Source organism: Gregarina niphandrodes (assembly GCF_000223845.1).
Source record: "Gregarina niphandrodes unplaced genomic scaffold scaffold00052, whole genome shotgun sequence".
In the NCBI taxonomy this organism is placed as follows: domain Eukaryota; phylum Apicomplexa; class Conoidasida; order Eugregarinorida; family Gregarinidae; genus Gregarina; species Gregarina niphandrodes.
The window spans coordinates 46,213-58,437 of NW_011645819.1; the positions used below are offsets into that span (position 1 = coordinate 46,213).

At 58.5% G+C, this 12,225-nt stretch overlaps 5 protein-coding genes across 5 annotated transcripts; 4 read left to right on the forward strand and 1 right to left on the reverse strand.

Moving 5' to 3' along the window:
• Nucleotides 1–46: 46 nt before the first annotated feature.
• On the forward strand, nucleotides 47–6,829 carry GNI_164470 (putative metallo-beta-lactamase domain protein; the record flags this gene model as incomplete). Its single annotated transcript, XM_011134850.1, has 1 exon — nucleotides 47–6,829. The coding sequence occupies one exon, from the start codon at nucleotides 47–49 to the stop codon at nucleotides 6,827–6,829; it is 6,783 nt and encodes a 2,260-aa protein (XP_011133152.1).
• A 208-nt stretch (nucleotides 6,830–7,037) lies between these two features.
• GNI_164480 (hypothetical protein) lies at nucleotides 7,038–7,475 on the forward strand (the record flags this gene model as incomplete). The annotated part of the gene is made up of 1 exon (XM_011134851.1): nucleotides 7,038–7,475. The coding sequence occupies one exon, from the start codon at nucleotides 7,038–7,040 to the stop codon at nucleotides 7,473–7,475; it is 438 nt and encodes a 145-aa protein (XP_011133153.1).
• Nucleotides 7,476–7,867: 392 nt separating this feature from the next.
• Nucleotides 7,868–9,241, reverse strand: GNI_164490 (S-adenosylmethionine decarboxylase; the record flags this gene model as incomplete). The annotated part of the gene is made up of 1 exon (XM_011134852.1): nucleotides 7,868–9,241. The coding sequence occupies one exon, from the start codon at nucleotides 9,239–9,241 to the stop codon at nucleotides 7,868–7,870; it is 1,374 nt and encodes a 457-aa protein (XP_011133154.1).
• A 389-nt stretch (nucleotides 9,242–9,630) lies between these two features.
• Nucleotides 9,631–10,407, forward strand: GNI_164500 (40S ribosomal protein S3a; the record flags this gene model as incomplete). Its single annotated transcript, XM_011134853.1, has 1 exon — nucleotides 9,631–10,407. One exon carries the CDS (start codon nucleotides 9,631–9,633, stop codon nucleotides 10,405–10,407), a length of 777 nt encoding a protein of 258 aa, XP_011133155.1.
• Nucleotides 10,408–10,530: 123 nt separating this feature from the next.
• Nucleotides 10,531–12,225, forward strand: GNI_164510 (HD domain protein; the record flags this gene model as incomplete). The annotated part of the gene is made up of 2 exons (XM_011134854.1): nucleotides 10,531–10,616; nucleotides 10,770–12,225. Coding segments are annotated over 2 exons (1,542 nt in total), but the record flags the coding sequence as incomplete, so codon positions are not given.

Genomic DNA, 12,225 nt, shown 5'->3' on the forward strand with positions numbered 1-12,225 from the left:
GCAGGATGGCTGGGCCAGCTAGCGGAGCCGCCGACGATTTTTAACTATGAAATGCTTCAGCCTGCAGGTGGATGTCCTTGGAGGTGGCAGAGAGATAGGGCGGTCCTGCATCATAGTCTCGTGGATACCGATTGGGCAGACTGGAACGACCAAACCCAATGTTCAGGAGTACGGCCGGAGAACTGCGGAAGCAGGCGGCAGCAAGGCGGCTCTGAGCGTCATGTTCGACTGCGGCATCCACCTCGGCCCAACTACGGAGAAGTACCCCGACTTCCGGCGCTGGCTTGGCCTTCCAGCCCACTCGCCCCTCAGTGAAGTCGGGGCATTGCTTACGGAGAAAGTCTCCTGTGTGCTGCTCACACACTTCCATCTCGACCACATCGGTGCCGTCCCGTACCTCTTGCAGAAATGCGGTTACAAAGGCCCCATCTATGCCACCTCCGCTACGCGCGAGCTGTCCAAACTGGTTTTGGGAGACATGCAAGGTGGTATTACGCACCATAATTCAGCCCCGCTAACCAGCATTAATCCACTACAGACCGGCAACCCGCTACAAGAAAACCTAGCGACCGGGGGCCCTGTGCAAGGGGCTCCTTTACAGAGCGGGGACAACTCGACGGAGTTTCAGGTGGAGTCGCCGGCCAAAACGTTGCAGGAGGTGAAGAGCATTTCCGTCGGTGAGCGGTTGGTGCTGCCGCAGCCGGCAGGCGATTTGAGTGTAATGGCACATAAGGCGGGGCACGTGCTCGGTGCTGTTATGTTCGAAGTGGAGTTGGGTCACACGCGTTGCCTGTATACCGGCGACTTCAACAGTAACCGAGAGTATTTGGTAGACGAACTTCGGTCACCATCCGCGAGCCGCAGCACCCTGGCTCGAATCCCGCCGACAGTCGACACCTCTCTCTCCTCCCTCTCTCCCTCGGTCGCCGGGTTGGACTTGGTGATTTGCGAAGGGACATACGCTATCCACCACAAGGACTCTAGGCCGAGCATTGACCGGGAAATGTCGCACGTGGTCGGACAAACACTGAAGAACAAGGGCAAGGTCTTGGTGCCTTGTTTCTCAGTCGGCAAGGCGCAGGAGATCTTGGCAGTTATGATTAAGGGACTTGTGGACTACGGCTTTTCCCTCGATGAGGTGCCGGTCTACATCGGTGGTTACCTGGGCCAGCGAGCGAACGATCTGCATCAGCACTTCATTGAAGGGACCGCGCACACCGACCTGCCCGTGCAACCCGTTCGATGGCCGTCCTTCTTCACTGAAGACGCTATCTCCTGGCGAGAAAGGGAGAGAGAGAGACAGACTGGGGGCCGGAAGACCTCCAGCGAGACGACCAATGGCGACGAGACGGCCAATGGCGACGAGACGACCAATGGCGACGAGTCGACCAAGGGCGCCGACGGGACGACCGGCGAGACGACAGAAGGGTTGGACGAGTTGAAGGCGGAGATTGTGGGCATCATGGAGGACCTGGAGATACCGCTGTGTCCGAGCGGAGAGATCTTGGGTGGAGAGGCTACAGACCAGAGTCGCGGTTCGAAAAATCAGGTCCGGCGATTGGGGGACAGGTGGGTGGATCGGAATGAGGAGGTGGCTCGGCACGTACACGATTTGGCAGTGTCTAGGACGGCGCACCCAGTGAATGAAGGGTTTTCGAGTCAGGGAGTATTGGGTCAGGTGATGACATCGGTGCGGCAATTTGAACCGGAGTTTGCGGAGGACGAGCGGCCTGGGATTGTGTTTGCATCGCCGAGTATGTTGACGGGAGGACTGTCGCTTAAGTTGTTCCGGCGCTGGTGTGGGGGTGCTAACAACTTGGTGATTTTCACGGGCAAATGCGTGGCGGGCACACTTGGCGCACAGGTGAGCAATGGCGCCAAATCCGTCTCAATCGACGGCGTCAATACTCCCGTCAGCTGCAAGGTCCGATACTTCCCATTCGCCAACCATGTCGGCCATACCGGTCTCAAACGCTTCGTCGAACAACAACGACCCGCCACCGTCGTACTCGTACACGGCGATTCTGAAGGCCTCCTCACTCTCGGCAAAATGCTCTGCGACGAAGCCCACATTACCGTACACTGTCCAGGCAACCACGACTCCCTCCTCCTACCACCTCCTACCACATCCAATACTCTCACTACCGCACAGCACCTCACGCAAACCAACAAACGAGCACGCACCATACACACCAATTCCGACGTCTTACGACCCGAGGCACCGCTGCATTCCGACACCCTGGCCCAGAGTTCTGGTCCACCTCAAGGTTCAGCCCCCCAAACCCAAGGCTACCTATGTTGGCGCGAGAAAAATAAGTTATACGTGATACCCGGCGCAGCGGAGCGACTACTGCGGCGCGTGGCACTACAAACGCTCCTCCGTGACCCACCGGTTTGTCCCGACGTAGAGAAATGGCTGGCGCCGCTGTGTGCGCCTGACGGCGCTTCCGAAGACGGGGAACTCAGCGATGAAGAGGAAGGCGCTGCCTCCGAAGATTACGTCGTCCTCCTCAAGGAACAGTTCAAGGCAATGCTCAAACACGAACCTGAACCCGTTCCTGGACCCGGGCCCGTTTCCCGACCCGGACCCGTACCAGTACCTGCACCCGTTCAGTTCCCCCAAACGGTGCCGACTACTACTGGACCCCCAATGATGACCCCGAGCTCCACCCCGACTTCGACCCAAACGTTGGCGAAGCGCGAATTGGCGCGTTCCTTCGCCTGGATTTATCTCGACGACTGGCGTCGTGCACTGAACGCACTTGCTACGGACCAAGATGCCTGCCGCCGACTCGGTGTCGGATACCTCGAGCGCGACGGGCTCGGTATCCTCGCTGTGCTACACTTCAAACTTGTCGTTGTCGTGGGTGGAAACAGCAAACAACGCCGCGCGCTCTGTGCCTGGTGGAACGACCATGTCGCTCAGGCTCAGAATCAACATCGCGACCAGCCTCTCTCCGGTCTTGTAGGGTCTGGTCTTGCAGGGTCTGGTCTTGCAGGGTCTGGTCTTGCAGGGTCTGGTCTTGCAGGGTCTGGTCTTGCAGGGTCTGGTGTGGGTGCTGACCTAGGCCTCGACGCCGGTCTCGGTCTCGGTTTAGAGATTTCTGTTCCGCAGCCTGCGGGATTCGGGACTATGTCGGGCGCCTTTCAGTCGCCGTACGGCGCGGCGGCTGCGCTCTACGGAGGACCAACCGCGGTTTACGGTGGCCCGGGAGTGGGAGGGGGAGTGGGAACCGGTGTGTGTGGACAGGATTCGATCTTCGGAACAAGTGTCGCGGACGTGCCAACGACCGTGCTGCCGGCGACCTGGGACGTGGAGGACGAAGAGGAGGGCGCGGTCGACGAGGAAGAGGGTGCGGTGGCAGAAGATACGCCGACTCCGGACCCATTTGGTCACGCTAGGATCGTCCCGCCGTTTCTGGCCAGCTTAGTGTCTAACAACTCGGGAGTGCTTTCTGACTCTGGTAGGGGGGTGATAATCCCGCCGGGATTGCCGGACGCGAAGGTGGTAGGGTTGGAAGCTGCGGAGTTGGAGCTGGTGAATAGTGGTGAGTTCAAGTACTTGGCGGACCTGGAGGCGTCGGGTGCAGCCGCAGGTTTTGTCTCGCCGCTGGTGATGACAGTCGAATCGCGCAGTTTACCAGCGCTGCAGAGTGGCGCCATGGCTGCCTTCTGGCAGGCGCTAGTCGCTGGTTGCCAGGCCCTCAAACACCTCTCCGCCGTCCACAGCTTCGTCCCCGTTTTGGGCCCCACGGGCGGTGTGGGACCCATGGGCAACTGGGCCGGTGGCGAGTCAAGTGTGTCCACCGGCGTTTCCGCGGCTGCCATGACCTCCGCCACGACCGCTGGTTCTGGCACAGCGCGAGATGGCGGCGGCTTCCCCTACGGCGCGCCCGTGGAACTTAACGGCTACAACACAGGTGTGCCAGCAGCCCCGATGCAACACAAGAATAAGAACAAACGCAATGGAACGCCTGGACACAAACGAGCAGACCCGAAGATTCTCGCACCCAACCGACCCAATAAGAAGACCGGCAAACCCCGCAACGCCGGGCCCTACGACTACCCCCCCTCCATTGACCTCACCGAATCCGGTCCAGACAACCAATCCTTCCAACTCTACGCCGCCGCCTCCAGGGAACCCGCTGCCGCTGCCGCCGCCGCCGTCTATGGGGGCCCCGGAGGCCCGGCGGCTACCGCCTACACGCAACCTTCCAACACTTACGGTGGACCCAATATCGGTTACACACAACCCATCAATACTTATGGAGGATCGGGCGGACCCGCGTCTGGCCGTTTGCGCCGTCCCCGCGGTCCCGAACCTCCCGGCCGCGCTGGCCAGACAGCGACGCCACCGCCAATGGCGGCCCCCGCTATTCCACGCGCACGCGGTGGCATCGCAGACGCCACCGCGTCCGGGGAACCCGCGGCCGAAAAGCGACGGCCCGCGCGCTCCGGCTTCGCGCCCTACTCCGGACCCACCGGCTATGGCGCCTTCTCGCCCCCAGCCCAGCCATCCATGACCCAACCGCCGTCCATGACCCAATCGCTGTCCGTGAGCCAGCCGCCGTCCATGGCGCAGCCGTCCGTGGCCCAAACCCTCTACAGCGAACCGACTGTCCCAGCCGGAATGATCGGGCAAGTGGGCCCGACGACGCAGGTTGCGGACGTGGGGGAGGCGGGTGAGCAGCCATACGAGCATATCGGCTACGCAGCAGGCGGCGCATCCGCCTCAGTAACTCCCGGAGCCCCTCAGACGGGTTCCGGACCCGGCCAGATGTGTCCCGGATCGGGGGCAAGTTCTTCCTCTGGGTTCGGTCAGACTTCGAGTCCCGGTTTTGGTATTGGTCCTGGTGCCGGTCCTGTTGCGGCTCCAGGCTACTTAGACTATGGGCAGCCGGTGGCGGATGCGGCCTATAGGAGGTCACTTCGACCTGCAGAGCAAGGCTGGGGTGAAACGGATTATCCGAAGACAGAGCCTTACCAGGCCGTTATGGCGCCCGTGCACCTGACGTACGGACCGCAGGCGGGGACGGACGCAGCACCGAGGGCGAATCCGCCAGCAGTCGTACCGGAACAGGCGGGTGGACCACACACGTTCTCTCAGCCCGATAATGCGGCTAGGGCGGACGCTGCAAGGGCGGACCCCAAGACCTATGGTGCCAAAATCTATGGCGCCAAGACCTATGGTGACAAGACCTACGGCGCTAAAACATATGGCGCTGCGGGAGAGTACCAGGCATCATTCGGTCGCGAAGACGGGAGTGCACCGGGAGCGTACGGCCAACCCCCCGTCGTTCCGGAGGAGGGCTGGCAGAGACAGACCTACTACCCAACAGGCGCTGGCCAGGCCATGGGCACCGGGTACCCTGCCAGCGCTGGCTATCCTGACCCGAACGAAACGGGGGCTGGACCGGCAGGGGCTGGACCAGGGCCGCAGTATCAAACATATGGACAGCCGCCGCCGGCTCAAACTCACTCAAGTCAGCCTCAGCTTCACTCGGGTCAGCCTCAGTCGGGTCAGCCTCAGTCGGGTGCCTACAATCCAGCCAGTTACGGAGGACCTTCTGGCTACGGAGGAGCTTCTAGCTACGGAGGAGCTTCTAGCTATGGAGGAGCTTCTAGCTACGGAGGGGCTTCCAGCTACGGAGGACCGTCTAATTACGCAGGGCCTTCCAGCTACGGCGGGCCTTCTCCTCAAGGAGGACCTTCTGGTCAGGGAGGGCCTTCTACTCAGGGAGGGCCATCTGTTCAGGGAGGGCCCTCCGGTTACGGAGGGCCTTCTAGTCCGGGTGGGCCTCCTGCTCAGGGAGGGCCCTCCGGTTACGGAGGGCCTTCTGGTCAGGGAGGGCCTTCTACTCAGGGAGGGCCTTCTGGCTACGGAGGGCCTTCTGGTTACGGGGGGCCTTCCGGTCACGGAGGGCAGCCCAGGAACCAGTCGTACGGCCAGCAGGGTCGGACGCAGCCAGGGTTCAGCAGAGGGAGCGGACAAGGGTACCACCAGGACGGCCGGCAAGGCACGAGACAGATGGACGCCCGTCCAGCAAGCTACCAGTCAGCCGGGCGGAACGGTCACCAGACAGGCGGCCACCAGAACTATCAACAAAACTACCGCAACAACCGAGGCCAGAGCAGACACCAAGAAGGCTACCGCAACCGGCAGCAGGGCCATTACAACGAATATAGACAGCCGGACACGCACCAGCATAGACCAGGGCACCGATCCCAAGAAACGTGGCAGCCAACGGACCCGGACCGAACGGGTTTCAGCCAACCAGGCGGCAACCAGCAAGGCTTCAGCCAACAAGGCGGCAACCAGCAAGGCTTCAGCCAACAAGGCCACTATGCATCCGACTCGCGACGAGGGCCTCAAAGCGAATACCAGGGTCCGGCCCGAACGGATAACTTCTCGCCGCCAGTCGGCCAGCCGCCGAGTGGCAACCCAGCCAGTGGTTTCTCAGCGAGCAGTTATGCAACCGAGGGCCCCAGTGGCGGCTTCTCTCCTCCTCCTCATCAGCAGCAACCGCAGCCGATACGGACACAACAATTGCGCATGGCTGCTAACGCGGCTATGGTTGCTGGCTCGGGTGTTACTGCTAACGCCAGGATGCCTCCCCAGGACCAGGTCAACCGACAGTTCGTTCCGGTGGAGGGGAGACAGTGGGGCAACAATCAATGGGGCAACAGTGGTGCGAACAACGCGTTCACCGAAGAGGAAGAGCAACTGGACGATGACTGGAACAGCGTGCTGCAACAACCTCCGCCGCCTCCCGCTGCCAGCGGCAAGGCGGAATGGAACACGTGGGAGGCAGCACTTGGTCAACGATGAGCGGACACATGTGTGTGCAAACAGGCGGAGTATGTGTCCGGCGTATTTGGAGGTCGGGTATAGGTCTGGGTACGTCTGTCAGACCCGTGTATCGACTCCCACTCCCGTTTGCGTTGGCGCCACTCCCGTTTGCGTTGGCGCCACTCCCGTTTGCGTTGGGGTGTCTTTTCAGTATGATTAAGTGTGCCCGCAGGGTGCAGTGTTTGCGATGTTTCTATTGCTGGTGACATTCTTCTTCGTGGTCGCGTTCGGCTTGAGTCGCAGCGTGGGCGTGAATGACCTGCTACACGCGGAACATAACCAAGTGAAGAACGATCGCGAGCAAGCCAACCATCTGAAGGACTGGTCGAAGACTTGGGTGCCTTCTTCCACCCCTTCCACTGGAACGCGGCTCCGCAAAAGCGCGGGAGGCGTACTGGACAGAAGCTCCCGCTTGGACAGAAGCTCCCGCCTGGACAGAAGCTCCCGTCTGGTGAGAAGTCCCAGACCCCAAAACAGACCGCACAAAAGACTTGCTGATGGCACCCGCCATCTCAGCGCAGAAAGCCGTCGCTATGCCGGACAGCGCCGCGCGTCCATGAGGTCTGCTGACTCGCCCCGATCGTCTCAAGTCTTCGTGTCCATGACAGGCTCGCCACACGTTTGAATGGAAGGCGATGGTTGACCTTTCACGGGTTCACCTTTCACAGACCTTCGCCTTCCACGAAGTTCGCCTTCCACAAGAGGATGATGTGTTACGAGGGAAACAGCCCTTAGAGAGGGGGGACGGCCCCAAGGGGGAGGGGGAACCGGGGTGCTTTTTAGCTGCGCATTATGACCGTTCGAAATCAAAAAGATGCTCATGAGTGGTCTTTCATCCGTCGAAAATCAACGCTGCTTGCGATGCCAAACCTTGTTGTGTTCTTGTTGTGAAACCACGTTGAGAACGACAAGACACTGCTGGCCGATCGGGTGACAGAACATCAAGCGTTGAGTAACAGAACCGGCATATATTGTCCGGAGAACATTGCCACATCTTTGCACTGAAGTCTTCAGTGGCTAAACGGAAATCTGCTCTCCGCGTACCCAGTCATCACTGATGTCGTGGACGCAATCGCTGGTCTCCATTTCCGAGGTTTTCAGAGTCGACCGAGTGATTGTGGTGGGCTCGATGAAGGAGGAACCGGTCGAGGCGGTGTGAGTAATCAGGCACGTGAAATCTGTGTTGGCAAATACCTGTGTAGTGACGTCTTGCTCGGTCTGTAGGGGGTAGTCGTGAGTAGAGGCTTGATGGTTGGAGGGTACAATGAGCACGCGAGTGACATTGAGATTTTGAGCGTCGAAGCAATCGACCAGTGGCTCAAGGGCAAACTGTGATTGCTTCAGGAGCGAGGCAACAGGACGACAACTGCCAATTTCTAGGGACGCATAGGAGGTGCAATCCTCAGGTGAGATATGTGTCGAGAAATACTCTGTGTGGCGGCCGTCCTCGGATTCGAACAGCACATTGGCGCTATAGCCACAAGGATCGAACCAGAATTCGTCCACCACATTGTGTTCGGACTTGGCAGCAAGGACATCACGGAGCACCGATGCCTGTTCGTGTGATGTATCGCGTTCTTGTTTATTGTCATATCCGGTAAGACATCGGACGCAATCTGGTCGGATACGGGTCATCAAAACTTCGTTCATGAGGTAACCCAGGTCGTCCGAGGGCGGGTCGGAGCCGACGGGGTCGGAGCCAGATGGGTCTGAGCCAGACGGGTCGCAGCCGGTCGGGTCCGAAGACAACTTGGAGACGGGGCTGGTCAAGGCACGGGCGCTATCGCTGAGCGTGGCGTACGTCTCGCTTCGTGCGAGGTCTTGTTGACCCGGACGGTCACGTGAGTAGAAAAGCACGTGGAGCACAAACCTGCCGGCGGGAAGCGAGCAGGCGTGCAGCGTGGCTGCGAGCGGCATGAAGTGCTCGGTGGCAAAAGTTTGTTCTTCGTCGAACGTGCGATGGGGGTATATCTGGAACTCGGGGTGAAGAAAGTTCAGTCTTGAGTAGGTCATCCAGCTCACATTCAAGTGATCCAAAGTCGAACAGCTGTACCGCGTGAGGAAGGCCTTCAGGGCCAGGAAGGGAGTGGTGCGCCCGCATGTCTTAAGCAAAAATCCCTGTTTCCACACGGTCAGGGTACTTTCACTCAATAGGTAAACACGCGTCACCTCACCCGTAGACCTGTTCGTCTGTGAGACCTCACTCACAACCTCACAACAGGCCTCATTCAGCACGCTCTGCCATTCAGCAGCCGACATGCTCAACGGGCTTTTGACCAACCCCTCATCGCTCCACTCTCCAAACGGAAGTGCTTCGTCTTCGTGAACCCTCGCAAACTGGATGACCAAGCGTTTTTCAACACCTTCAAAAGGAATCGCCTCAGTGCTCATTTCTTTCCTGCCACTATCAGTACATCCCAGTCCTTAAAAAAAACCGGAGCCGCCGGGCATGGGTAGCCCCGAAACAACTTCTTGGTTTCTCACCACCCAGTGGCCTCAACGGCCCTTCCAACCCAACCTCAAGCTGCCATGCCTGACCCAGGTGTCTTTTCCCCTTGCCATTCTGGGCCTTTGGTTCGCACGACCTGGTCTTCCCCAGGATGCCGTTAGTCTCGCGAATTTCGGCCAACTCCCGGCCTTGCTGCAGCCGGGAGGGAACCCCGCTGGGGCTAGTTACGAGTTGGACTACGGCTTGTGGGGACTCTGACTGTGGGTTTAAGAGAAGTCAGGGGACGTAACGTGCGATTTTTGGGGCGGTTTTTTCGAGTAAGGCGTCGGCTATGGCTATCGGAAAGAACAAGCGTGTGTCAAAGGGCGGCCGGAAGGGTGGCAAGAAGAAGGTGGTGGATGCCTTTGCTAAGAAGGAGCATTACCTGGTGAAGGCGCCTGCTTACTTCAAAACGGCCAATATTGGCAACACCTTGTGCTCTCGGTCGCAGGGTTTGAAGAAGGCGGAGGACAACCTTAAGGGTCGTGTGTTCGACGTCAACATGGCCGACTTGCAGAAGGACGAGGGCCAGGGCCACCGAAAGATTAAGTTGATCTGCGAGGACGTGCAAGGCCGCAACTGTTTGACTGACTTCCATGGTATGGACATCACTCGCGACTACTACTGCTTCATCGTGCGCAAATGGCATACTCTCATCCAAGCGCACGTGGACGTCAAAACTCTCGATGGCTACCAGCTCCGTATGTTCGCCATCGGCATGACTCGTCGCTCAGCCGGTCAGAAGAAGGTTACTTCTTACGCCCAGAGCTCCCAGGTCCGTGCCATCCGTCAGAACATGGTGAAGATCATGCAGGAAGAAGCATCTCAATGCAACCTTCGCGAACTTGTCCGCAAGCTCATTCCTGAGGCCGTCGGCAAACAGATCGAAAAGGCCTGCAAGCATATCTACCCGCTGCAAAACGTCTGTGTTCGTAAGGTCAAGGTCGTCAAAAAGCCCAAGACTGATGCCGCTAAACTTCTTGAACTCCACAACGGCGTAGAAGCCGGCAACGGAGCCGACGAAGCCCCCGAGGCCAAAAACCTCCTCACCGCCCAAGTCGAAGCCTAAACCAACTGAGAACAACACCCAACTGTTTAGACCGAAATAACCCCCTGGGAACGACCACACAGTCGAGCCTAGCTGGATGCAGAAGTCCGAACGTTTTTTCAAAATAAACGCTCATGTTTTCATATGGCCGAAATCCACCTTCGCCGAAATCGAACCAACGCCTGCAATTCGGTCAATGAACACATGACCCCAGCCAGCGACTTGCAACGGTAATACCTTGACGTACCCATCCCCACAGTCACTTACCGTACGCCCTCACCCTAACTTGCCGGCCCACCCTAATCAGGTCTGACAGTTCTAATCGGGTGCAGACCTTCTCGTTGGCACGGGTGGGGAGACCTACATAGTGTGAGTTGTTGTAGGGCGCTGAGTCAAGGTAACCGGGGCGACTTGTACGATCGTTTATCGACCTTTGGGGTGACCACATTTGCTCGTCTGGAAGGCGCTTTGGCGAGTCCATATGAGTTGGTGCACTTTAGTCCGAACACGGTAAGTTACTTGCGTGATTTGATGCAGACTCGGCAGCGGGTGTGCAAGAGGTTCCGGAGTGTGGCAGACCCGGTATATGACACCATAACATTTGCGAATGACATTTGGGAGGCGGTGATTGATACGAAGCCGTTCCAGCGTTTGCGCGGTCTTAAGCAGGTGGGTGTTGCGAGTTATGTGTATCCGAGTGCGGTACACACACGTTTCGAACACTGTCTGGGTGTGGGACATTTAGCCGGCGAGTGGTTCAGTAAGCTGCACAACTCGTGCTATCCGCGACAGAGCGCCAACGCCTTTGAATGGGAGTCGGTTAAGACTGCACTTCAGATCGCTGGACTTTGCCACGACCTTGGTCATGGCCCATTCAGCCATGCCTTTGAAGTGTTTGTACATAACTATTATCCCGCTTGGCATCATGAAGACATGAGTGTCGCGCTCGTGGAGTACTTGTGCGATACGGGCCCACTGGGACCTCTTGTGGACGACTTGGGTGGTGCAGTCTCCCGCAAAGATATCTGTAATATGATCCTCGGGAACCTCCCTGGCGAGACACAGACAGTGGAGGCACAGACAGTGGAGGCACAGACGCCGGATGCCACGGCCAACTTGGTTCAGCCGGCACAGCTGCCCTGGGCAGATACGAGTTTCGGGCCTGGCATGGGGTACCACGCTGCACGGTCATCAGAGGGCGTAGTGCGCACGTATGCGGACTCCCTCCTAAACTCGTCCAGCGCCGGCGCCGTTGGGCAGCCGGAAGCCATGGTGTCAATGAACGAGTCCGTATTAAGCCCCTCCCTAGGCACACCCGCCCGTTCCCCCGCCACCATGTCCTGTACCAATTACTATAAGATCGACGACGACAAGTTCCGAAGAGGCGCATTCTCCCTCATCCACAACGCGGACACTGGCTTCGACGTCGACCGCATGGACTACCTCCGCAGGGATGTCACCATCGCCCCCGGACTACCCAGAGTCAATATTGGACGGCTCATGAATAACAGTACCATCAGCCAAGAAGGCAAAATCGTTTTCGATCTGAAGTGCCAGTCAGACGTCTTCGCGTTCTACAGAACGAGGTTTGACATGTTCAACAACGTCTATCTACACAAGAACTGCATCGCCATCGAGCTCATGCTCGTAGATGTTCTAAAGGTCATGGAACCGGTCTACAAACTCTCCGATGCAATTTTCAATGTTGAAGATTTCTTGAACCTCTCGGACGGAGTTCTCCTGGAGGTAAAAAATACTTGCATCCGCACACGTGTGTGCTGCGCGCAATCTCACCTATTTCAACAACGCACCCGCTGCTTCACGATTTCACCTCCCCCC